This window comes from Ceraceosorus guamensis (genome assembly GCF_003144195.1).
Source record: "Ceraceosorus guamensis strain MCA 4658 unplaced genomic scaffold IE81scaffold_75, whole genome shotgun sequence".
NCBI lineage: Eukaryota > Fungi > Basidiomycota > Exobasidiomycetes > Ceraceosorales > Ceraceosoraceae > Ceraceosorus > Ceraceosorus guamensis.
In genome coordinates this window covers 22276-47672 of record NW_020290070.1, presented here as the reverse complement: position 1 = coordinate 47672, position 25397 = coordinate 22276, and the positions used below count along the sequence as shown (strand labels likewise).

Sequence of the window (25397 nt, the reverse complement as noted above, 5' to 3'; positions counted from 1 at the left end):
ACAACTTAGACGCGCTGACCCTCCAGCGCAAAGCACCCCATTTGCTTCGGACACTGGTCCTTGGAGTGCAGCACCTCGTCTCTCATTGTGATTATTTGCGATGCGTCAGAATCAGCTGCGTCAAGTCTGCAGATGCTACGGATAGCTTGAAGTGTGGTTGCTCTGGCGTCATCTTGGTCTCGAAAGCGCTGGCAGTCAAGTGCATTCTCCTCGAGCTAGACCGGCCAGAGGCGCCTTTGAGACTGCGACTCTTGACTGAGAACAGACACCGAACCAGGATCATGCATGCGCCGCTTTCCCGGCCGAGAAAAGTCAAGCCAGGAATCCCTCAACACGCGGGGGGTCTAAAGCTTCAGCATCTCATCTGTGCTGCATTCCTCAGCTCGCTGTCTCACCAGGTGTTCAGACGCTGATTCATCGGTACACTGTCCCCTACCGCTGATCACGCCAGCGACAACGAACACGACTCAACAGACAGACGCTGTCGCTAGGTCAGGAATTTGACGGCATCTGGCAAGGACTGAGGATCCTCACCCTTCGAACGTGGAAAGCCGCAGCTCTTACCAACCCGCTGCGCGAGTCAGAATGTCAGCAGATCTCGTCTCAGTCCTGGACGGAGCGTTCTCAGAGCAGGTCAGTCGTTGGGCGCTTCTCACTGACGAGAATGACTGCGCTGACTGCTGCTCCTGCATCATACCTCTCAGGTGGCAGATGTTGCCACGTTCTTGGCTCGCAGCCAGCCTGAAGATGAGCGAGATGACTACATTTCCAAATATGTTCGGAAAGCAGAGGAGGCCGAAGGAGGCGAGGGAGGTGCGGATCAGGCAAAGACTTCGGCGGTGTTGACGGAGCTGCTGGGACAGTTCACCAAGCTAGGGGATGGAAACGATAGAGGTGAGCAGCAATCGTGAAGGGAGGTCCTGCGCGGCTGCGTGCTACTACTGATCAAGAGACACGCGCTCCTGTCCTACTTTCTTACACAAACCAGAGCTGGAGGGAGTGTACAACTTGCTCGTGGCGCTCATTAACACGCAGTATGCGTCTCAGGAACAGAGAGACCATGCCATTCAAAATTTGGTCTCGGTCGTTGCGAGCACTGCTGCGACGACGGGGCAAGAGAGGACCGCTGTAAAGTACCGGATGTGAGTCGTTAGGCAATGGGAACAATGTGGCCATCCGGAGCTGGGCGGAGCACTATCATCAGCTTGCGCCACAGCTTACCCTAGCAGACTTGAATCTGACACCGAAATCTTCTTTGAGCAGTCTGTCCAACACATTCAACTCGCTCTCAGCTAGCTCACCTCTTCGACTGACAACCCTCACTGCGCTGCTCAACCTCGCAGCAGCAAACGAAGAGCTGGACTACCTGTCCGAATCACTGCTTGCGACTCCAGCATGGCTTTCTACATGGTCTATTCCATCCTCTGCAAAGTCTGCGCTCCTCTTGGACATCGCTTCTAAGCTCGACGCGGCTGATCAAAAAGCCAAAGCCTACGAATTTCTCCTCACTCATCTGCGGTACTTGGACAGCGTCTCGGAGGCGAAAAAGGAGCAAGTTGCTCAGGCTGCGGAGCAGACAATCGCTGCAGCTCTGAGTCTGCCGAATGTGTGGGACTTTGACAATTTGCTGCAGATCGGCCCGATTCAAGCGCTAAAAGGACAGCCGGCATTTGAACTTTTGAGCATCTTTGTCAGCGGTTCATCAAAGGACTTCAAAGCGTGGTTGGGCAAGGGCAACGATTCTGTGCTATCTAGGCTGAGTGAGTGCTGCGAAAGGGCTTTAAATTCGCTCTTGAAGGCCGAGCTGATGCGTGTCACTCTTGCACACACCACCAGATCTGAATGCTGCGTTGCTGGAGAGGCAAATGAAGTTGCTGGATTTGGCGAGCCTGTGCAGTCGTAGCGTTAGCGCAGAGGTGCCTTACGCGGATATTGCGGCAGCATTGGGAGAGCCCGAGGCAGATGTAGAATCGTGGATCATTGATGGTGAGTCGGGCGCCTCGGAGCAGAGAGGCTGTGTAGCATGCTTGCAGTATTTATCTCTCAAGAAAATCGACTCCTGTCTCGCCAGTCATTCGAGCGGGTCTGGTCTCGGGCAAGTTGAGCCAGGTGACTTCTTCATTCAGAGTGTATAAGAGCACTTTCAGAACGTTTGGAGATCCAGAGTGGAAATCATTGGAGCAGAAATTGGTCAATTGGCAAGGATCGATCGATAGGATCTTGACAACCATCGATGAGGCCAGAAGTAGCGGAGCGGCTCATGCACCGGCGAACGCGGCTGGCACGGCAGCGGAACAGAATCAGATGGCCCTGACTGTTTGAGCCCTGATTGTGCACCATGTCATATCGTAGTCTTTACAATGCCATACGATATGGCGAGCTTTCTTGAGCATTTCTCGTTGACAGGAAGCAAGCATAGGCACTGTCCCGGTTTTAGCGCACAGCCGAGCCTGGCAGCTTGCCGCCGATAGCCACAATGAGAGTTCTCGAAAGGTTGCCGCTCATCTCATACACCGTTCGATATAGCCACACTCTGCAATCCCTGTGTCTGGATCAGTCCGTTGAGATGCATGTATGCTTTCAGGTGCCGCTCAAGTATTGCTGCCTCCTCTTTTGAGCTTTACGATCTTTAAAGTACTGCAGTTCCTTTTTGCTCAATTTCTGCGCAGCTCTCCCTCCGCTCGCGCTGGCACTGGCAGCACCTGCGGCCTCGGCCCTTTCGGCGGCCCTCTGCGCCTCGTACGAATCCACATCGAAATAAGCATTCATCTGTCTCTTTGCTTTGGCGCTCGAAGAATGTCTTGTTGAAGCGTCCGGGTTTGCTTGGGAGGGAGAAGAGGCAGACACCATTCGACCTGTTCGGGCGTCAAAGTAGGCCCCGACAGAGTTGGAAGCGGTAGCAATGGTACTGCCATGACCTTGACCTTGCGAATGCGCAGTGCGGGCTGAAGCGAGCTGGGAGGCATAGAGCTGAGAATCGAGAAAGGCCAAGTCGGGATCTATACCTGCTGAGATGGCTAAGTCTTCGTCACTCATGGGTGCGGAAGGAGCTCCAGCTTGAACGGCCGCGGACGAGCGGGTCGCTCTTTGTGCTCCGCCTGAGCCCGACTCTCCCAGAGGATTTGTCCATGTAGTCTCTCCTGATGCCGTGTTCCAGAAATAGTACGCCCCGGATTGAGGGGCCCATACTGCAGAAAGAAAAGAAATTTGGCTCAGCGGTGAACTCACGATTTAAGCAAATCAGTTCACAGTTGTTGAGCGCGTCCAACTCACCAGCTTGCCACGAGTGAGCATGTGAGGGCACCGGCTCGTCCGGTAAAGGTGGCTGAGATTTTTCAATCTGGGTCAAACCACTGCTTGATTCGTTGATCTCCTCGTGCTCCGCATCATGCGGTCCATTTTCTTCAGTTTCCACCAGTCCCACTTCTGCACCTGATTGAGGCGCCAACATGCTTCCTTCGGGCCTTTCAGCTGCCGCGCCTATTGCCTCTGTTTCCTCATTCACAGAGGATTGGTCCTGGGCTGCGACGTCCTGCGAGTTCTGACCTTGCGCTGGAAATGAGGAACTTTTGTCGAGCACTTCGGACGCCTCTTCTCCAGAACGAGCGGCTTGGTGAGCCGCATCTGCGTGTGAACTGTCACCCGCTGTTGAATCGACCATCTTGCTCGATAATCTGCGGGTAGCGCGAGGACGTGGAAAGGGACGTCTACCAGATGGGCTGGGTATCAATAGCCAGCAAGTGCTCGGTGTATAGCCGTGTGTATGCGAAGGTCGGAGTGTCCATGCCGAGCTCGGCCATCCACACTTCCGCTTTGCGCGTTATGGCGAAGAGGGAAGAACTAGGAGACTCCGGTGCTGGTATAGCTTGACTGACTTCACGAGTGATCTCAGCTCGTCTTCTCGGACCTGTTCGGCCGATCCATCCTACTGCTCTGAACTTTGCGCCAAGACGCCGCGCGCGTGATGTGGAGTTGAGGCCGCGATTGTGATTGCATGCTGAGGTCAGCCGGCTGTGTCCTTGGAACACTCGCAGACCAACCACTTCTCCAACATGAACGTCGATCCAAGTCAAGGGTCATCATTGTCACAGGCTGTGCCCCTTCGAAAACTTGCCACGAGCATGACAGGGTGTGGAAAGGGAACGGTGTGAAGTCGAGCTGCTCTCGGCTTGTAAACCTACTCCATCCCACAGATGCCGAGGCTGGCAAGACTCAACGTAGAGACGGCCAAGGGTCGATCTCAAAGGTTGCGTTCCAGTCAAACGAGCGCAAAAGCGAACGCAAGCACAGGCACTGCGCGGCATTCACCATCCACGCGAAGCGACAATCATGGCACAGCTTCGACCGGACACACTCTCGAGACTGCCGTAGATCTAGTTTCGCCTCCAACTTCGCCAACCGCACGGGCCGATCCGGACGATGACCCCTCCATCCTTCGCAGGCAGGCCTTATCCAGCAGCGCTGCTGAAGCTGTCAGAGCGAGCGGAGCAGCATGGAGAAAGCGGCAAGAAGCTCAAGCTGCTGCCAAGGCCTCTGATGCTCAGTTCAGAATGTTGCATCGCCCTGCCGTCAAGCTGGAAGAGAATCTTTTGAGCGGCGACGCGGCACCGCCAGAGGCTGACATGAGCTCGACGCCCCGTGTGAAGGCGGAATCTGGAGTTGCTCAACAGCGCACCGCATCTGCTACGCATTTGCATTGTCTGCAGAGGGGGTCAGACGTCAAGCCTGATCCGGATGCCGAAGACGCTCCTGCAGAATACGCTTCTAGCGATATTCCACGTACCCCTCCACGAAAGCGCCAGAGAAGGGAACAGGGACCAGTTTCAGCATTGGAACCAGCTTTGCCACCAGCTACCACCTCGCAAACAGATGCCGGAGGGAGCATGGGAAAGGATGCTGCACAACGTGTGCAGGCAGAGGGACGTCAAGCTAGCACGACTCTCGATCACGAAGAGGCTGCAGATGGAGACGACGAGGTCCGCGTGCGAGACTTTGAATGGCCAGAGCATTTCCTCAATCTCGAGCTGGTTTTCAAAGCTCTCAATACGGTTTACGCTTTTTGTCAATCTCGCAAACATCTGTCCACCACTTACAACACTCTCAGATCCAGCGTAGAAGCGTTGCTCAAGAGAAACTTGGAAATATTCGACTTGGCTCAGCTGAAGTCTTTGTGTCCCGACCTTATCTCGTTGGCGTACGTCGATACGGACGCCTTGTTTCTACATCAAGAACTGACAGCTTCGACTTCGCTCAAGGGGAAGGCGGCAGAAAGGGCAGATATAGACAAGACGTATGCAGATACAGCCAGGGACATAGAAGCGGAAGCCCGAGAGCTTCAAGCGAGTACCAGTCAACTCGCAAATGACGCCTCGCTTGAAGGCCTCTTGCCAGCTATTGAACTAGAACAACCGCCAACGCAGAACGCGAGCGGAAGGCCGAAGAATAGCAGAGAAGAAGAGGATCAGTATGTCCTCATGTTTGAGTTCAATGATGGAACGCTTCTGAATGGCCACAAAGCTACTGGTAGGGGCGCTCGTTTTGCCAGACAGAGAGCGGCGAGAAGCAATGAGCCCATGAGGGGAAATCCGAGGTAGGTAGGCACTGTTTCGAGCCTTCATCTTGCGTGGCTGACGCCTATCATGTCCGGGCGATCTTTGCCAGGCGTCTGCCAGACATTGATCCTGTCAAGGCGGCCAAAGGAATGAAGAAGCTGATCGACAAGCGTAACTTCAAATTTGAGCAAGCCGTCTTAGAATTGCTTCACGCTTGCATGGCGAAAGTAAGTGTCTTGTCGACGCATGAGCAAGGATATCTGCTCGCTAATCTGAACGTTGCTGCTTCTTCTGTAGAACGAAGAGCCAGTCCAGCTACTCATTGCCGCTGCTGCCGAGCATGTGCCTGTGGATCCTAACGGCAAGTTGAGCGATCCCTTGGGCGAGACACCGAGAAAACGGCGCTTGCGTCTTGAACACCTCATGACTCATCCCGAAGAGAGACCACCCATTACTGAAGTGATCGACGAGATGAAGGGCCAAAAATGGTGGAAAGATCAGATTGTGCCTGGCGGGCACAGAATCATGGAAAAGAGGGAGCCACGGCACGAGGGGCTGACCTTTGCCCTCTCTCAAGAGCTGGTCGACGCACTCTATGCTACCAGGAAGATTGAGGACTTCTATTTGCATCAAGCTGAGGCCTTGAACGCGCTAGATGACGGCCGCAACGTCATCGTGTCGACCAGTACTTCCTCTGGAAAGAGTCTGATCTACCAGATACCTCTCATACGTGCTTTGGAGGAGGAAAGTACCTGCACCGCAATGTACATCTTCCCGACGAAGGCCCTTGCGCAAGACCAGCGTCGCACTCTTCAAGAGTTGCTCTTTCAGCATGAGCTTCTCACAGACATCTTTGTGACCACATACGACGGGGACACGGAAAAGACGCAAAGAACAGAGATAAGAAATCGTGCATCCGTAATCTTTACCAACCCCGATATGTTGCACCAGAGCATCTTGCCAAACGAAGCTCAGTGGCGTCGGTTCTTACAGAACCTGCGATTCGTGGTGGTGGATGAGCTGCACTGCTATAATGGGCTGTTTGGCGCTCATGTAAGCTTCATCATGCGACGCCTTCGAAGAATCTGTGCAGCGTTGGGCAACAGAAACATTCAATTCATCAGCTGCAGCGCCACAGTTGCTAATCCGGCCGAACACATGCAGACCCTATTTGGGATCGAAGAGGTGGCCGTTATAACTGAGGACGGATCGCCTTCTGGAGCCAAAGAATGGTTGATCTGGAACCCACCCCTGATAGACGATGCTGATCCTCAACAAGGTAGAGTGAGTGCCTATGCCGAGGTTTCACACATCTTTAGACACCTCGTCGAAAGAGGTGTGAGGACTATCATCTTTACAAAGGTCAGAAGGACCTGCGAGATTGTCATGAACCAAATCAGGAATGACTTGCTTTTGGAAGGAAGAGGAGACGTGGCCAAACGAGTCATGTCATACAGATCTGGATACTCACCAGAAGATAGGAGGAAAATCGAAGTGGATATGTTCAAAGGTCAACTGCTGGGGATTGTTGCTACCAGCGCCTTGGAGCTCGGTATAGATATCGGTTCTTTGGATGCGGTCATCATGCTCGGCTTTCCGTACTCAATTTCGAGTCTTAGGCAGCAAGCTGGTCGAGCCGGTCGGCGACAGAAAGACAGCCTGGCTGTGCTGGTTGGAGATCCATTCCCTTTGGACCAACACTATATGCGTAACCCTGATGAAGTGTTCAACCAACCCGACGCGGCTCTCACCGTGGATCTAGGCAATGATTTTGTCAGGGAAGGTCATCTTCAATGCGCAGCTGCAGAGTTGCCCATCCATCCTCACGATGATGCGATCTTCTTTGGTGGGGACATCACTGCGTTATGCAACAACAGATTGGAGCCCGATCCAGACGGCGGAGGATTCTTCCTACCGCGCTATGAGCTCAGACCCTTTCCAGCTCGAGAGATCGCCATTCGGGGTGCGAGACAAGAGACGTACGTTTACGTGGACGATACGCCCGGACGAACGGGAGGTGCTAGAGTCATGGAAGAAGTGGAAACGGACAGAGCAATCTTTGAAGCGTTCGAAGGCGCTGTATTCATGCATCAAGGACGCAGCTTCTTGTGCAAGGAGATCAGCCACGACACGCGTGTGGCTAGGATGGTGCAAGCCAACGTCAACTACCACACACGCCCAAGGGACCATACGGATACCGACGCGGTCGAAACGCATCGTATTCGATCGCTCCGGGGAACTACCAGCAGAGCTTACTATGGTCACGTTCGCATAGAAACTCGAGTCTGGGGGTACTTCAAGGTGGATAGAAGAGCTAATATTTTGGACACGGTGGATGTGGACTGCCCTCCCTTCAAGAGGGACACAAAGGGGACCTGGATCGATGTGCCGCTTTGGCTCATCAATGCGCTCGTCAGCAAGACCATCAACGCCGCGGCTGCAATACACGCTGCAGAGCATGCGATCTTGAGGTATGTGTCGCTACCCTCATCGGCTCGCATTGGCCTTTGAAACTGATGCGACTCCTTACGCTTGCTTTTCTGCTCAGTCTTACGCCGATGTTTGTCGTCACGATGGCCGGCGACGTCAGGACGGAGTGCAAAGTGGCGGAAAGAGAATATGCGCGCAAAGCTACGACGCGCAAGAGACCTGCCAGGCTCATCTTCTACGACACGCCCGGCCAGAATAGCGGCGTATGTGCCAAGGCGTTTGAGCATCTTGACGGTCTGATACGTATCGCGATCTGTGAGTTTCGGGCATGTGTAACGCTCCGCATACACACATAGACGCTGCTCACGTGCTAGCTTCCTTCGAACGATAAACGAACAGCGGTGATCGAATCGTGCGAGTGTCTGCAGGGCTGCCCACAATGCATCACCTGGCAAGGATGCGCCCATGCCAACGTCGTCACTTCGAAAGTCGGCGCTCTAGCGGTCCTGCGAGGATTGGTAGGCCTGGAACCGTTCGATGCGGACTTGCCGCAGCAGAACGAGCCAGGACATGCGGAGGGCAGATTGGACTCGGTAGACTCTTCGGGCCACACTATCTGTCAGGCTACTCCTGTTCGAGCCAACCCAGATGTGCTCGTGGAGGATCTAGAAGAGGTGTTGCCCCCGCAAATTGAAGTTGCCATTCATAGCGTCAAGCAGGAAATCAGACAGGAGAGGAGAAATGATAGAGAGGAAATTGGAGATTCTACTACTTTTGAAGAGGACCAGTCTGCCTCGTAGATATTTTCACTAGCGGAAACTACGTTCTCACATAGCCTCGCGTTGCTCACATATCGTCTGTACAACAACAATCCACGCAATCCGCCGTGTATCGGGTCGTGTGAACTTCGCCTAGCCCGAGATGCGCTTGCTTCTCGTGTTCTATTGGGGGTCGTGGGCTTCAGCTAGCGACAACCTTCCTTCTGGAAATGACACTGTGAAACAATGTCATGAGCGTATACAACAGCAATCTTGACAAGACACACACTCACTGAAAGTGACTGAGGCCTGCGAGTAAAAGCCAGGAAATGGCGTGTTGGTCAGCCGGTGACACTTGCGCCAATGGGGACGCTCATAAAGCCTTTTACTTGAGACTACACACCTGGTACTGTTCTCAAATGAGGCGGATTGCAAAACCAGTTTGTCTCCCACTGCTTCTCATCCCACGTCCTCTTGACGTACTTGGACACTTCCCTGCCCGTCCAGCTCTGCGCCGATTCTGCTAGCTCGCGAATTTCAGCTTGTGTGGCCGTGGCGGCCAAGCTTTCTTGCAGATGCTCGAGTGTTCGCCAGCCTGTGTACTTTGTCGAGTTCGAATTGGACGAAGAGCCTGTGTGCCCTCGAATACCATCTTTGACGATGGCGGACCATAGTTCACCCTTGAAGGGTTCGTCTTGCTGCCAAGGCGGATTGGGAGCAAAGAAGAGCGACCGCGTGTAGATTTCCTTCCGAGACCTGTAGTCCAAACAGCGCACTTACATTGAGCATCGCCGACATGCAGTGCTCTTCAGCAGCATTGCAAGGCTCCTCGTTGCGTCTACACTCACCACACTACCCAATGCTCACAATCTTCAGGTATGGCGTAGGGCCAATCGTTGGGTACTCGTCTGACCAACGTCTCATCATCCGTGTCGAGAAAGTAATCCTGCTGCAGAATCACCTTCGCCTCACTTGCTCGAGCGCCCTCATCATTTCCGGTCGTCTTCGAAAGGTATGCGGGCAGGGGGGCTTCAGGGTTGGGCCAGCCGAGACGAACAACTCGAATGTAATTCTCTAGACCGCCCCATTTTTTGCGGATGGGCTTGGCCCATTCCAAGTAGGCTCTGTCGCACGCTTTCAATCGCACCAGTCGATCCAGATCACCATTTGCGCAGACCTGCGAGTAGCAAACGGCATGAAGATCAGGTTGAGCGAATCAAGGTATTCAAGGCGGCATCGGAGGTGCATTGCAACGTTCAAGGAAGTGAGCATGGTGTTGCACAGCCGACGATCAACTCAACTCACTTCGCCCACCAGGTGCCAAGCCATGAGTTCTTCGTCGTCATGACGCTCTGCATGTTCTTGACCTCGAGGTCCTGACCAGAGCCCTTCGCCAATGGTTTCATCCAGCTCTAGCCCCTGAGATTGAAGCATCTCTATCAGTCGAGGTCTGAGAACCGCTCGAGCGGAAGCTGAATGGGCTTCTCCGAGTGCGGGCACGGGTGGGAGAATGCGCGAGGTGGTGGTCAGCAGGCGCACTGCGCTACCTGATGCGGCAGACATAATTGTTCTGGAGCCGCTGGGTGGATGTGCTCGGCTTCAATGCTGCGATTGATCCGTTTCGCGCTGTAGCCAGAAGCAGAGAAAAAGGAGGGGAAGGGCGGACGGACCGTCGTGAGTCAGATGCTGGACAGCTTGTGTATGCGCATCAGCTTTGTATGGACAGAAGTAGGATGCCGTCTATCACTGCATTTTGCTCTTCCGCATGCCATCGTGATCACAAATCAAGATGAGTTGGAATCGTGAGTCACGAGTGGTGCCGTAGCTGAGAGCACCTACGACCCGTGGACAGCGTACCGGTAGCCATTCAACGTCCCCGAACGAAGCATGTGCATAATCAAGGATCACGACTCGTGAATTCAGTTAGGTGCTTGCATGTTGCATGATGAGGCTGTGTGAAGCTTCCCGCCTCACGACAATCACGTGATCCTTGCTCAGAGTCCCAAATCGTGCGCACGCACGCAACGCGCCGACATATCAGCATCAGGGAAGCCCCTGACGCGACGTGCGCTAGACCAAATCTTGGCGGTCTGCGCGATTTTCTGCAAGGCTTCAGGCGGCCTTGCCAAGGATTGTAGTCGATGATTACAAGAGCGCGCTGGTTGATTTGAAGCACATTCATCGGGCCGCTCTCAGCAGGGTGCACGCACACAGTCAGCTTCGATCCGCCGACGGACCCAGCTGCGTTTTGCCTTCGTCTCTGGCCCAAAGCCTAAGCAGGCTTCAGCATCACCATCACCTCCGCTTCCCCCGCCTCAGGCGCTTGCCTGAAGAGCACGCTCCAACATTTTGATCATCATGATACGCTGACGATATTTACTCAAACCATCTATATACGAAGCACGACTTAACGCAACGCACGAAACTTAACGAACGAGACACGAACCAAATCATACCCAACTACCTTAAACACTTCTACAGCTAAAAGTGTTTCAAGATCAGTCCTCCAACGCGGATGCTCAGGTCCGCAGCGAAGCCCTCCAATATCTTCTGAAGTGGGGTATCAAGCGCGGTAGAGGCTTGCAGGACGCGATGTCCCACAACGTCACATCCACGGGCTGCCCTGTGGTCTACAAGCCGGTAGACCCTGTGCCCTTCTACCAGGATGGACAATTAAACTTCAAGGCTCACCAAGTAGGATGGATCATCAGCGGGTTTTTTGCCCTTGTGGCTACATCCTGCACAGTGTATTTGGTGGACAGGCACTTGGTGTTCTACACCTGCCCGCAACAGCAAAGACACATTGTGAGGATGCTACTCATGGTGCCAATCTATGCAATTGTCTCTTGGCTCTCCTACTTTTACTACAATCATGTGAGTCGCTTTGTCAGCGCGACGTGCTTCTTGGCGATGCGGCTGACACCTCTGCATCGCAACGCAGGCGATCTACTACGAAACGGTACGCGATTGCTACGAGAGCGTAGTGATCACTTCCTTCTTCTACCTCTTGCTGCAGTATATTGGAGACACGCCGGTGGAGCAAGACGAAGTCTTCCGCAATGTTAAGCTCAAGAAGTGGTTCTTCCCGTTGGGATGGTGGAAGTATCGACCCTCAGGATTGCACTTCCTATGGTTGATGAAGATCTCCATCTTGCAGTATGCCATCGTCCGGCCAGTCTGCACGCTCGCAGCAGTCGCCCTCGAGTACTTTGGATACTACTGCTTGGCCTCCTGGAGTCCCAAATTCGGACACATCTACATCTCGCTGATCATCAGTATATCCGTCACCGTGGCCATGTACTGCGTGGTGCAGTTCTACCTTCCGGTCCAGAAAGAGCTGAAACCTTACTCGCCAGTCCTCAAGTTCTTGTCGGTCAAGACCATCGTTTTTCTCGTCTTCTGGCAATCCACCTTCCTCTCCATCCTCGCTTACTTCAACGTCATCAAAGAGACAGAGTACATGACGGTAGAGGAGGTGCAAGTAGGCATCAATGCACTCCTTGAAACGTTCGAAATGTTCATCTTCGGCTTTGTTCATCTGGTAGCCTTCACTCACAAGATCTATCGGCCTGCAGATCGCACGCGGAGGACCAAGAGATGGGCGGCATTCAAGGATGTTATCGATTTCAGGGATTGGTGGTACGGCATGAAAGACTCTTCGAGGTACGTCCTCGCCAGATCTAGAGGACGCGACTTTACCTATGTCGACGAAGTTCGCAGGCAAAAGTACGACCACTTGGAGAAGGCAATGGGCAGAGATCGGTGGGCCGAGCTCGATCGGGAGAGGCAAAGGGCCAAAGCAGCGAGCAAGAGCTTCTTCAAAGACGGAGGCGCACCGGATGAGGGGTCTGGAGATGTGGATGTGGAGGACACAGCCGATGGCTCGGTTCTCGAGTCCGAGAAAAAGGCGGCAGAGCAAGATCCACGCTCAAAGATGCGTAAAGGTCCCTCCTCGGCACCAGCTCCAGGCGAGCACGACCCATCGCTGGGCAGACCCAAAGGCAACCGCGCTCTCGACCCTCTCTACGACCCGGAGGCTGAAGACGCGGGGAACCTCGACGACAACGAAGAGGAGGACGCGTTTGATGGAGATCAAGACGAAAATATTCGCAGAGAATCCAGAGGCTTGATGTCTCATATCGCCAAGCCTGCCTTGCCGACCCTACCGTCGCTGCGTTACGATGACACGCCGCCACCGTTATTTGCGCGTGAACGCAAGACCTTCCGGCCTGACCAACGACGGTACAAGTTGACTGCTCTGGACGATATTGAGCAGGAGGAAGAGCTCGACGAGAAGGTGCGAGACGCGAAGGAAGCTCGATCTCGAAGGCAAGGCAGCGGCAGCATAGGGGCATGGTGGAGAGGCGTCGTGGCTCGACTGTCCGGCTCTGAGACCGCTGAAGCTGTCCACCCGCAACCCGACGGAGTATTGGGAGACGTTCGCTCCAGCGATCACGATGATCGTCCAGCTGTGAGCAAGAAATGGTCTTCCTCGTCCAACGAGTCGGCAGAGATTTCGGCACTGCGTGATGCGGATTCGCCGTTGGATCGCTTCATTGCCACGCATCAATCGCCAGAAGGTACGAGCGAGCATAGTCCTGTCAATGCGACTAGGGAGTTGGTCGGACCAGCCACTCCTAGACAGACTACGGCCGAAACGCGACCGCCGATCTTGCAGACGGTCTCCACTGGTCGCATCGATAAGGAAGTTTTGGGAATGCCCAACGCCTTTTCGAGAGTATCAAGCATGCGCACAACGGCAGCTCGTACGGAGGCGACCCATGCGGATAGCGACGTGTCACCTCGTCTGTTACCAGATGCGGTAGGGCGTGCTGACAGTCTGCCAGTCTTGAAAGATGGGGTAGGTGTGCAGTCGCACGCCGCCAGTGTTGATGGGCACGCAGCCAACGGCGCAGCTGCGGACGCGCCAGTGCTGACGCCGATCTCCAGCGAGACATCGCCTTCAAAATTTCAGCCTAAGGATTACACCGCTAGAGACAGGCCACCGTCCCCAGCGGCATCCTCGGCTGCTGGAGTACCGCGCGGCACGCTTTTCAGCGACCCTGCCACAGACAGGTACGCAGCTAGAGCCGCGACTCGTCCACCTGTCCAAATCAGCTCTGGTGGCACACACAAGTCAACCGGACTCCCTGTTAGTCATACCAGCGGACTCACGCGGGAGAGCAAGTCTATGATAAGAGCTCATCGCTCGAGGGAGCCTGAGAAGCCGTTCGAGCTCGCGTCGCAGGCAAAAGGACTTCGAACAGACCAATCCAGACACAAGCCCGTCCAAGCGGATCTACAAACACCCAGGGCACACCCGCAACCGCAACCGCAACAGATGATACAGTCGCCGTCAGCTAGCCTAGACGCTGTGCTGAGACCTCAAGACTTCAGTTCGCAAAGGGCGAAGCACGGATATGCTTCGGCTCCAAATGCTGGACCTCACGTGCAACCGGCTCCGTCCGAGACTCCAGTGGTAGCTCCGAGGCCTGTCCGCGCATCAGCCCAGCAGTATAGTGCCCCGTCGACCAGCACTGTGCCAGCTCAAAAGCGCATCTCAACGGGCTCCAGCACCTCCTTTGTCGCCCCGCCGAACTCCATCTTTTCGTCCAGCCCCGTTCAGACGGAAATAGCGTTGGGAGACAATAGAGCGATATCGGCATCGGGCAGCAAGGTGGATTCAAGCACCGTGGCATGCCAGTCTCAGCGAGGTGTCGCTCTGGCTTCTTCCAGGACAAGCGTACATGCGCTTGCGTCGCTACCAGCGGATTCTAGACACGTCGCGTCTGCGAGTCCGCAGATCGTCGCGGGAAGATCTTATGAGTCCGGTGGCAGCCAGAATGTTGGATTCTTCGACCCAAGTCATTCTGCTCGAAAGGCCGAGAACCACTCTCCTAGAGCAAGGTCCTCTCAACCGCCTCCTCTTGCGGCACCTCATCGTGCTCCTTCGGTCAGCTCTGGCAAGACCACGCAAAGCGGACCCTCAGCAGGCGTGGCTTCTTCCCAAACGGCTACAGGTCCAAAGGGCAAAAAGATCAGCTTGATCTTGCCGACAGCGCTGTCACCCAAAGGCCTGTCCGAGCCTGCGAACGTGCAGGAGCCAGTGTCTAGTCAGAGAGCTGCGCCTGCTTCTACGACCACTTCCGCTTCGGGTCGTGAACGTCGACTGACGTTCCAGGATATCGCGAGGCCAGATGCTCGGTCAAGCACCTCTGGTGCGCCCAGAAGCAGGTCTGACTCTGTGCCGAAGCACAAAAGTATGGAAGAGAAAGAGCGAGAGTACCTCGGTCTGCCCGCCAAGCCCGGAACAAAGGGCACCGTGACGAATGGGGCACTTTCACAGGCTCAACGCCAGCGAGCGGAAGAACAGGCTGCGGTTGCGCGCGCAGATGCTGAGAGAGTTGAGGCGTTTGAAACGTGGCGTGCAGAGAAGGAAAGATTCGAGCGAGCTGCTAGGAATGCTGAGAATGCTGCGCGCGCCAAAGCTCAGGCTGAGCGAATCAAATCGCAGAGCCCGGCCACAAAGGGGCTACAGCATCTCACTGCTGCGCCCAAGGTTGGACCGAGTCAGATTGCGGCCATTCAGCCAGCATCCGTATCGAAGCGGACATGGTTTGGCACCAAGACCAGACAGCCTGCGCCTTACACGCCCCTGCCCGCGCCTTCGCAACTTGGTGTCGACGTCGGAGAGGACGCAGATGCCTTTACTGCCGCTGCGACTGCTGCAAAGTCGCCCGTCATCCCTGCCGAGGCACGGAAAGAGAAAGAGTCTAATCGAGCTGGCATTGGAGCCTCGCAGCTGGCCGCCGGTCCTGCTCAAAATTCGCGAGATCTTGCAAGCGGCTTACAGCCAGGCCAGACCATCAACCCTTACGCGTACCAGCGACCTCGTCCGCCAGCTCCTCGACAGGTCGTTCCTCAACCTTATCCCAACGCTCCGGGCATGCCGGGCAGTCGCTTCATGACCGGCGGCCCCCAGCCTTTCCGCGCGCAACACAGCTCCGACCAAGCAATGCGCCACATGGAAGAGGAACAATGGATGAGACAACAAATGCAGGAGACAATACTTGCTCAGAGACGCGCGAGAAGACATTCTATCGAGTCTGCAGAGTACGAGCAGAGAGGTCAGACAATGCAACAACGGCCCTCGTATGTCCGAGACGGATATGGATCGTCTAGAGAAAGAAGACATTCAATCGATCCAGCTGAACAATCCAGGACCTATCATCTACCTGGGCCACCTCGTTTCCAAGGTCCTGCACCAAGCTCTGCATCACGGCCGTACCATCCCCAAGCATCGCATTTTAACCAGCCATACATTGTCGAGCCTGCCCGCTCTCGTCGTGATACGATACAAGGCGGCGCTCGTGGGTATGAAGGTCCTCCGCAAATGCAAGGATCTCGTCAGTATTCTCTGCCGACTCCGTCGCGCGGCATGGGATCCGCCAATCCTGTTGCGCGAACGATGCACCCTTACAATACTCGTCCTGGATCCTCTCCGATCCATCAGCAGACGTATGGGCGCGACGCTCCGATTCAGCGCCAACCTCGACGAGCTAGTCGCGGGTATGAGTTGCCCGAGGGGTTCAGCGTCGACTATGTCGATTGACTGCGGCGCGGCAGAACACGACGGCCAAGGATCTTGATGTACCGCGTCCGACCCCTTCGACTCAACCTCGCTTTTGCCATTTGAAGACGTTCCCCCCCCCCCCCCCCTTGTGCCGCCGTAAACTCTTGAGCTGCTGCCACGTTGCAAGATTTTTGTACTTTTGAGACTGCATTTTTGCTCCTTTTTAATAGGGAATTGCTTTAAGATGCGAGGGCGTGCAAAGACGTGCGCAAAACAAGAGTCTATCGCCGCGAATGTGCGGGAGGAAGAGTGCATGTATTCGCACAGAGGCAAAGCTGGGGGTAAGGGCTGCGGATCATGCGCCGAACAAGTGTCTGGCACGTTCGACAGTGCGTCTCAAGAGCAGAGCCAGGCCGAGGCCTTGCCGCTGGAAACGTCCTTGTCGGGCTTCTTCGCCAAAAGACCTGAAGGTGGTATCGAGCGTAGCAAAGGCCGGATCAGGAAGTCCAGTGCCGGGTTCCTTTTTCGGTAAATGTGGATCAAGTCCAAGGCGGCCCGATCTTCGGCTCGAAGGCGCGGTGAGACGGACAGGCAAGCTGCTCAACAGTTCGGGAGAAAGTTTGCCGCTCTTGCGCAAGCCCTCTATCAGACTGACCGCAATCTCTTCGATGCTGGCCTCGAAGCATCTTTGCAGCTCCGAATCCACATCGACTAGAGCTCTGCGCGCGTGAAATGGCGCTACGCCATTGTATCGCCGAATAGACCTGTTTATATCGGCAACGCAAGCTTCGTGATAGCCTCGCTCCGTGGCTTGCCACGCCACGTCTCGGTAGCTCGAGACGAGCTGCAAAAGCTGTGTGTATGCTGTTCCAAAATCACCGCTCTCCGCAGATCCAGACGTCTTGGGAGCGTGGGGAATACTCTGCACAGTCGCTTCTCCGATCACCCGCTCCAACTTGCCTTCGGCGAGAATGATCCTACTGGCGCGACGAACCCACGAATCTTGCAACCTCATGCGAAAATTCTGATGCGTGGATTCCAGGTCGCTGTTCAGCTCCACGAAGGGTGGCGCTGCGCCTTGTCGCTTCACGAGGCGATTCATCAAGCGCTGCACGAATGCCAGGTGGGTGAGATGAGAATCACAGAGCATCATCGCTATTGCGACACGAGGGCAACTCACCTCTTCGCGAGAAAGGTACGGATTGCTCTCCTCCTCTGTCCGGCTCAAAGGCTTACCGCGCAAAGAGTTCGTTTTGAAATTCCCGTTTCTCATGCTTTCTTTGATGCGTTCCTCTATGATGCCACCAATACCTCCTCCGCCAGAAGTGAATACGAGTTCAGAATCTTTCTCCTCCTGACTTCTTCTGTCGGTCACGTCGGTCAAGTCCCAGTTCGCCGCGTCGCTTTCTGAAAGAGGTGCGCCAGAGGTACGAAGTTCACTCTTCTCCAGCTCTTCGGGGTGTGCTTCGTCTACATCTAGCACTCTTCCGTCCGAGCCTCGTCTAAGGCCCAATCTGTAATCAAGAGTGTTTTCCTTGGCACGCAGCATTCTACCTTGTCTCTCCGCTTTCCTTCTTCCCTCCCTCAGTCTGCTCATCGCCCTCGGGTCATCCCAGGGTATACCGGCCGTTTTCTTGCTCTTGTTGGGAATGACAGAAATGTACTTTGCTCTATAAATGCTCCCTCCAGACTCGTCTCTACTCTTACCGCCGATATGCGCGGGGTTGATGAAACTTGCGAGCCATGGTTGGCCTTCTGGAGTCTTTGGTAGTCTGCGACCTTCGGCGTCCGGTGGTGGAAGATCCAGGAGTGCAGAGATTCGACTTGAAGTGCTCTGCGGGACCACATGAGTTCCAACACTGCCCGTCGACGTCATACTAGGTGCGGTCTTGATTCGACCACTCATGTCTGGTTGTTGTATGCTGCCCATCTTGACGTCCCCTGGATGTTGGGAATTGTAACCGCTCTGAGGTGCACGCATCCTCAAAGGCTTGTACTTGTCCTGCAACATTCGTTCAATCGTCGCTTCTACCCGCTCATCGCCCGTCCACACTTCGCCTTGACCAGCGATGAGACGAGCCTTTTTCTCTGCATCTCTTCTAGATTCCTCGCTTGCGTGACCTCCCAAGGATGCCTCTTCCGCCAGAGCATCTGCAAGCAGCTTGGCTGATCCGGTCAGTGGCTCGTCGGCAACCAGTTGACTGTCGTCTCTGTGTTCGCCTTTGGCCCGGCAAACGGCAGAGTTGCTAAAGGACCTCGACGTGTGGAAGTGGGACTCTCGACTTGCATCACGATCAGCAAATGCGAGTCTGAGCCGCTTGCGAGGTAGCAGAGCACTCTTGACCGGATGAGCACCCGGTGTGAGTGACGAGAAGGCATGCCGTGCAATGATAGCCAAAGGCCTCGCGCCGCCACATACCGCACAGATGCTTCGCATGGTCTGCTGTATGCGCTCTCTCGAGCTTGTGCTGGGCAATCCAGGTGTGAGGAGACGCGAGTGACCAGAATCCAGCGAAGGATCAGCTTGCCATGTTGTGGTCAGGTGCTGGAGGAGTGGCAAAGTCACTCATGATTCAAGCGCTCAAGAATTTACGATTTCAATTCACGATTCAAATTCAGATTATGCGGTCGCCCTGCATCGTCATCATGGTGGAACGCTTCGGTAATGCCGCGTGAAACACGTGATCCCATTGAACAGCTTCTCGAATCTCGACCGATATCTTTGACCTGCTCAAGTCGGGAACTCGGGGCGCTTGCTCTCCCACATGATTTTGCCGGTATAAAGTAGGTCGATCAACAAACGAGCAAAGTAACGAACAGCTATCAGGTCGATGCGCCGCTGCTGCAATTCGAGCTTCGTGATTGCATGTTCATATTGGGAGGGGTGCCTTGGAGAGGAAGGAACGAATAGGGCACGCACGCACAGCGCGGCAAATGACGAGTCGTGAGTCAAGTCCGTGCATGGGTGGAAGTCCTGAGTCCTCATGAGTCAGTCAGAGTCTTTCCGAGAAAGCGCGGCGGGCCCCTGCTGGCCTCGGCATGCTGCGTAGGTGCGCGTCTTCGCTTGCACTCACGACTCGCAACTCACTTCCGAGTTTCTGGGGACGACAGCGCGAGCTCTTCTTCCGATCCCGATCGTCTGCCGATCACACGCCTGCTCTCCACTCCTCCTCTTCTCTTGGCCCGCCCGCCTATCAGCAGCATTCTAGAGTCTACCTTACTCTCGAGTCTCTCTTGCCGCTTGCTCCAGTTCTCCTTGCCGCTTGCAAGTGGACTCGCGTCTCTGCGCCCTCAGGTCCCTATCGACGTCCCCGCCTAAACGTCACCCATCACTCATCCTTTCCCAATCATGGCCTCCCCACTCTCTCCGCTGCTACCTCGTCTAGCTCACGCCCTGTCTCGCATAAGCACGACGACAGCCCGTACCATCGCATCTCCGCCTACTCAGCCGCGAAGAGCTTCTGTAGCGCTGCTTTTGCGCGTCAGACCGTGTGCGGAGGATGAGCAGCGTTTGAGCGAAGAGTACGATGCGGACGGATTACCTTTGCCTGGAAGCGAGGGGGCTAGAATGTTGCTGGAAGGCGCATCGGGCATCGATTCCGCTCGACCTGCCTCGAGTGAAGAAAAGTCGGAATCAGCATCGCGATTGCAACCATCTCAAGTCGACTTGGATGCGATGGCACAAAGCTCTCAGCTGGGAGAGAGCTTCACAAGCAGCTTGTTACCCGACCAATCCACTACTTTGAGCCAGACTGCAGCTTCTGCTTTGCCCTCGGATGCTGGTTTGGGCGCATCGAGCTTCACCGATGTAGGAAGTGATGTCGACTCGAGCAGAATCACTGCAGGTAGTGCGAATGTGACAGAAGGTGCTAGGTCTCACCGCAACGCCGCTTCCACCTCCGCATCAGCATCGGCATCGGCATCGCAAAGGCTTTCAGCATCCAGCACAGACGCAGGAGCAGCTGAGTCCAAGAGCACAGGCACCGCTCCAAATGTACCTCAAACGCTCAACACCTTCTTCGATCTGAGCTGGGTGAAACGCGGCACGCCCGAGCTGCTCTACATCAAGCGCAGCGCTCGTCAAGGTGACAAATGGTCGGCGCACGTCGCCTTTCCTGGAGGTAGAAGGGAGGAAGGGGACGAGAATGGGCTGTACACTGCCATGAGGGAGACTTGGGAAGAGGTAGGCCTGGACTTGGCCGAGTCGGAATTTCTGAGCATCGGACAATTGGACGATAGGGAAATCACAACGAGTCTGGGCAAAAGATTATTGATGGTACTCAGTCCCTACGTCTTTTTGCAGACGAGTCCTTTTAGCCCCCTGCCCGAATTGCAGGAGACGGAAGTGGCCAGCGCTCATTGGATATCTCTGGACCTGCTTTACACTCCCAAACCCAAGTGGGGCCTGACGAGCGTGGATATAGCTTCCAGATTGGCGCCCAAGAGCCCCGCCGTCAGATGGGCCTTGCGAGCGTTGGTGGGAAAGATGGATTTCAGATGCATACTGCTCCCCAATAAGCCCGTAGCCACTGCCGAGGGCGAAGAGGAAGATTCGGCATTTGACAAGGACCTGGCAGAGAGTCGCAAGGAAAAGGGAGACGTAGGAGAAGGCGATGCAGGGCAGAGGCCCGAATTGCGCCTTTGGGGCCTGACTCTCGGTATGACCTTGTGAGTTCTGCCTACTGCATGCAGCACGAAGAAGCTAATCCGACTCTGACTTGACTCTTCATCCCTGCCAGAGACCTGCTCGCGCACATGTCAACGCTCCCAGCAACAGGTTTGCGCACGCACCACTCCTTTACCCCCGAAGGTCTGCCCTCCTCTCAGCACACGGAGTCAGACGAGATGGAAGCAGTCTTGTCGCAGACCGAAACTCTGCCCAATCTCAATCAGCTCCTTCGAGATCCCAGACAATCCGCTGCTACCATTTGGAGCGTGTTGAGGGACGAGCTGCATTTGACTCCTCCACCTCAAGCCTCTGCGCTCGCTCCTAGCATGACCAGCGTCTTTCCCAGGTTCAGCTATCCCGACGTCAACTTGTGAGTGCTTGTCGTGAGCTGACAAGGACTCCCCAAAGGTGAATGGGGCGCAAACAAATGACTGACCTGATTCGAATCGGCCTTCGCGATACTATAGCTGGATCTGGGTGTTTGGTTGGAGGTATAGAGCAGTGGTCAGGGGCTGGGAGAGGGCGTTGAGTCAGGGAAGCGAGAGGAGGGTCAATTGGAGCGGTACGGCTCTCGGGGCATTTTAGTGAGTGCTGAACGCGGCTCACTCGAACACGGTGTACGAGAAAAGGCAGGTTGGCTGACAAGCTTTCGCGGCGCCCCGATTTTTTTGCGCCACTTTTCTACACAGCTCCGCGGTCCGTCGAGCTCTGGTGGTCGCCATCTTACTGCGAGCACTAGGCTTCGCATCCGTCGCGAGCTTGTTGGGCTGGCTGAGCGCCAGGCGCGTATCAAGACGGCGGAGAGGTCTAGACGGATTAGGACTAGACGAGTTTTGGGGCGCGGATTGACGAGGGTGCGGTCGAGCGAGGCAGAAAGCAAATAGAGTCACGAGCGATTGTAGGGCGAATCCTGGCACAATGGACACGGGGCAGATCAAGTTCCTGTTCTTGCCAAGCATCTCATTCATTAAAGGCCAGCTTGATCGACAGGGAGCTCGATGCGCGCGTGTCAGAAATTTGCATCACAACCCAGGGAGCACGTTCGGTATGGTGCACTGTCTGTCCGAATGCGCTTCGGGCCAAGCTAGTCAAGGTGCCACGCTTCAGAGAATCACTTTGCTTCCCGAAAGCTCGAAGCGAGTTGGGATTTGAGCGCAAGGCTATGAAGCACGTGCGGATCCCCTTCGCTTGATGCCGATACGAAGCTCGACCGGCTTCTTCAGAAAACCTGGGTCGGAAAACGAGTATAGTGAGGATCAGCATGCCAATCGCGGGAAGGAAGAATGAGCGCAACAAGCAGTCACGCATTCCGCTGCTCACCTTCGCGGGTCTGGAAGAATTTCTCCGGTTCCTCGAGCTGGAGGGAAGCGGTGCCTTGCGTTAGAATGTCATGTGTTTGTGATATCCAAAGTCCCGGCGCAATGCTCGACTCTCACCACAAAGTCGTAGCGATGGATCAGAGCAGCGATTAGTATGCTGAGCTCGGCCAGGGCCACGTTCCTGCCCACGCAAGCTCTAGGTCCGACGGAAAAGGGATTGAAAGCCTTTTCCGTCTTTTTCTTGTAATTAGCATCGAGCCATCTGTCCGGTCTGTACTGCCTGGCATCGGCTCCCCAAACCGAAGCGTCGTGGTGAATGGTGTATGTGGGGACAGAGAGAACGCTGCCGCCGGGGAAGAAATGGCCGGCGATCACGGCTCCCTGGGCAGGAAGCACGCGCGGCAACCCGATCGACGAGGTGCCGTGCGTTCGCATCGACTCGTTGAGCACTGTGGTACAAGACAGGCTGGATCTCAGTCGAGTCGGAAGTTGCGACTGACAGCGTCGAGGTCTGCTCACCTCCCTGAAGATATGGTAGCCGATCGACGTCGCTCATGAGCGGAACATCTTCAGCATTGACGAGCTCCTTGTCAAGTTCGACTTGCAATTTCTTGAGGGCATCGGGTGTGCTTCCCAAATGGTACAAGATGGCACAAGAGGTGTTGCTCGTAGTGTCGGAACCAGCAATGAGCTGCGTCAAAGCTTCTGCAGTCAATTCCCTTTTTTCCATCTGTTCACCTTTCTCGTCCTTTGCCGACTGCAATGCCGCGAGCAGATCGTCCCTCTCGCTCCCGTTCACCAGTCGATCATTCACTCGAGCGAGGGCGATACCGGTCAGGGTCCTGACCGCCTGCAAGCGCTTGGCGAACCATGGCTGGCAAGCAACCACTGCGTTAGTGAAGCAAGCCTGGATTGGACCGATCGCCGGGCCAGCACGCGCTCACCAGTCTCAGGGTCAGAGGACGAAGCCAATAAGGAACCAATCCAATCGTGGCGCTGACCTCTCCGCGCAGATTGATAGTTTCCACAGCGCTACACTTCTTCGTCTCCTTGTTTCCGTTGGCATCTTCCACCTCGGCCATCGCGACGTCCTTGCCGCTCTCGAGCATTCCAAATGTAGAGCCAAAAGCCAAATCTCCAATCGTGTCGAAGGCGAAGAAGTTCATCCACTCTAGCGAGTCAAGCCAGGCGTAGCCTTTTAGTCCCCGCGGGCCCTGAAACACAGGGAGAGATTCTCGAAGTGAGCATATCATTTTCTTGCAAAACGTCGCAGACACCATGCCCTGCACAACCCACCTCCGTTTGCTTCTCCTCCGCAGCTTTGCAAAATTCATCCCAGCGATCCAGCAGCAGCTGAACGTCTTTACGGATAAAGTGCTCAAAGCTGACAATTTGCTTTGGGGAGAACGCATGCGAGACGGCCTTGCGCTTGCGCGTATGTTCTGCCCTGTTTGTCGTGTTGAACAATCCCCTGACAGCCGGAGCAGGCGGAACGAAACCGCTGTAGAAGCGTTCTTCCTGCAGAAAATCAAGACTTGCGTCGCATCAGTTCGGCTCGGCTCGGACGCAATGGCCAGACGTACGACTCATATCATAAGCACCTTCAGTGTTCCGGTGGAATGACCATAGATGGGATTGAGAGCGTCCGCATCCGCAATGGAAATGTGATTCGGGGCGAGCCTGACGACCTTGCCTGACAGCGCACCAAAGAAGAGTAGCGAGTCAGGGCCGAGATGGCCTTGAGGTAGCGCTGACTTGCCAGCCTTGCACCAACTCACCGTAGCGCCTGTGCAGATCATCGACTACGCGCCATCTATCGCCTCTCATAGCCTGTCGTGTAAGCCAAAGGTCGGAGAATTTGGCCAAAAAAGGTCCGGGAATGCCAAAGTATTGAGGTCTGCTGAGAAAGTCCAGAGCATACCAAGCAATCTGTGGGCGGAGGTGTGAGCGCAAACACCGAGCCCGTGTTGAAGCAGGCATAGACTCACCAATGCGCAGGTGAGACTTAGCAAAACGTGAGATGGTCCCTCCAACATCCATGACACTGCTCTGGAAAAAAACGGCAGCACGTCCGTCTTTGTCATGATGCAGGCCAAGCAAGGGGCTGTGCTGGCTGGAGTAGATGCGTTGGTTTGGCTGGTGTTGCCCTTCTAAGTCCTTTCGAGACTCCAGCCAGGTCGAGCTTGTCTCTGTCACCGCTGCGTCAAGCACAACGCTTGCGGGTCGCGAGACTGCTTGAGACGAGAAGCTGCGGCTATTGCTAGGGATTCAGTGGTGGAGCAGCCCGGGTTGAGCAGGAGCCAGAGTTTGAATGTCGCGTAGCGCTTGATGATGGTAGCAGTGATATTGACCGAAAGTCGAAGAGGTGCACCGATGGATTGCCTCGATCGAGCAATCGAGGATTTGTTACTGGTGTGCGGTGCTGCTTTATAGGCGCAAGAGCGGGCGCTCTGCTGTAAGGTGCGCGTGAGAGAGGATCTGGTAGTCACGAGTGTTGCACGTCTGATGAATCTGAATCACCAATTGTGAATGACGAGAGAGAGATTTGGTCATGTGCAGCAGCAGCTTAGCCAGATTAAGCTGCTGCATACAGTAGCGCCACTCATGCAGTCAGTCGTCCCTTCTCCACAAACGTCGATGCACCGCACACAGCACACACCTGCTGCTGCAGCCAGCCGGGCTTTTTTGTGTGTGATGTGGGGTAATGGGCGAGTCTAGCGGGCTTGCACTTTCCCATGCCGCGTGCTGCTGGTGCTGCTGGTGCTGCTGCTGCTACCATGCACCTACCACGTACAAGCATCGGCAAAGATCCCGCCGCTTGCCTTACGGTTTGATGATTTGCAAATGCTCATCTCGTCATCAATCTCGCATTCCCATCGTACAGTTGGCTAGCGAGCGGTAAGCGAAGCGCAAAAAATCGAAATGTTGCGCACGCCTCCGTCACGGTCACGGTCACGGTCACGGTCAGTCTTGAGTATGGGGCCCCTGCCATTCGCAACAAGGAAATTTAGGGGCGGAGAGATAGACAGCATACACCAAGCTTGTAGGTCAGTGCATCTGAGTAAGTAGTAAACATTGTGATTTACATATATATAT

The 25397-nt window shown here is 55.0% G+C and overlaps 8 protein-coding genes across 8 annotated transcripts; 4 read left to right on the top strand and 4 right to left on the bottom strand.

Moving 5' to 3' along the window:
- The first annotated feature begins 89 nt into the window (after positions 1-89).
- IE81DRAFT_325788 (hypothetical protein) lies at positions 90-2756 on the top strand. Its single transcript, XM_025514626.1, has 6 exons — positions 90-633; positions 705-894; positions 989-1142; positions 1264-1760; positions 1837-1986; positions 2072-2756. Exons 1-6 carry the CDS (start codon positions 586-588, stop codon positions 2320-2322), a joined length of 1290 nt encoding a protein of 429 aa, XP_025367383.1. The 5' UTR covers positions 90-585; the 3' UTR covers positions 2323-2756.
- On the bottom strand, positions 2088-3845 carry IE81DRAFT_368471 (hypothetical protein). Its single transcript, XM_025517153.1, has 2 exons — positions 3274-3845; positions 2088-3188 (listed from the first exon to the last, which is right to left on the bottom strand). Exons 1-2 carry the CDS (start codon positions 3659-3661, stop codon positions 2581-2583), a joined length of 996 nt encoding a protein of 331 aa, XP_025367382.1. The 5' UTR covers positions 3662-3845; the 3' UTR covers positions 2088-2580.
- Positions 3846-4037: 192 nt separating this feature from the next.
- Positions 4038-8976, top strand: IE81DRAFT_325786 (P-loop containing nucleoside triphosphate hydrolase protein). The gene is made up of 5 exons (XM_025514625.1): positions 4038-5590; positions 5662-5779; positions 5850-8023; positions 8101-8297; positions 8382-8976. Exons 1-5 carry the CDS (start codon positions 4194-4196, stop codon positions 8780-8782), a joined length of 4287 nt encoding a protein of 1428 aa, XP_025367381.1. The 5' UTR covers positions 4038-4193; the 3' UTR covers positions 8783-8976.
- On the bottom strand, positions 8660-10589 carry IE81DRAFT_325785 (hypothetical protein). The gene is made up of 5 exons (XM_025514624.1): positions 10046-10589; positions 9589-9917; positions 9144-9496; positions 9034-9049; positions 8660-8976 (listed from the first exon to the last, which is right to left on the bottom strand). The coding sequence occupies exons 1-5, from the start codon at positions 10301-10303 to the stop codon at positions 8943-8945; spliced, it is 990 nt and encodes a 329-aa protein (XP_025367380.1). The 5' UTR covers positions 10304-10589; the 3' UTR covers positions 8660-8942.
- Positions 10590-11332: 743 nt separating this feature from the next.
- On the top strand, positions 11333-12509 carry IE81DRAFT_293716 (DUF300-domain-containing protein; the record flags this gene model as incomplete). The annotated part of the gene is made up of 2 exons (XM_025512015.1): positions 11333-11614; positions 11682-12509. Coding segments are annotated over 2 exons (1110 nt in total), but the record flags the coding sequence as incomplete, so codon positions are not given.
- Positions 12510-16463: 3954 nt separating this feature from the next.
- IE81DRAFT_368467 (hypothetical protein) lies at positions 16464-18862 on the bottom strand. Its single transcript, XM_025517152.1, has 2 exons — positions 17494-18862; positions 16464-17421 (listed from the first exon to the last, which is right to left on the bottom strand). The coding sequence occupies exons 1-2, from the start codon at positions 18748-18750 to the stop codon at positions 16669-16671; spliced, it is 2010 nt and encodes a 669-aa protein (XP_025367378.1). The 5' UTR covers positions 18751-18862; the 3' UTR covers positions 16464-16668.
- Positions 18863-19481: 619 nt separating this feature from the next.
- IE81DRAFT_235470 (hypothetical protein) lies at positions 19482-22101 on the top strand. The gene is made up of 4 exons (XM_025511169.1): positions 19482-20981; positions 21053-21352; positions 21450-21566; positions 21672-22101. The coding sequence occupies exons 1-4, from the start codon at positions 19663-19665 to the stop codon at positions 21829-21831; spliced, it is 1896 nt and encodes a 631-aa protein (XP_025367377.1). The 5' UTR covers positions 19482-19662; the 3' UTR covers positions 21832-22101.
- On the bottom strand, positions 21926-24815 carry IE81DRAFT_325782 (cytochrome P450). The gene is made up of 9 exons (XM_025514623.1): positions 24290-24815; positions 24080-24230; positions 23903-23994; positions 23598-23819; positions 23246-23515; positions 22821-23175; positions 22419-22750; positions 22303-22339; positions 21926-22210 (listed from the first exon to the last, which is right to left on the bottom strand). Exons 1-9 carry the CDS (start codon positions 24383-24385, stop codon positions 22143-22145), a joined length of 1623 nt encoding a protein of 540 aa, XP_025367376.1. The 5' UTR covers positions 24386-24815; the 3' UTR covers positions 21926-22142.
- Between the last annotated feature and the right edge of the window lie 582 nt (positions 24816-25397).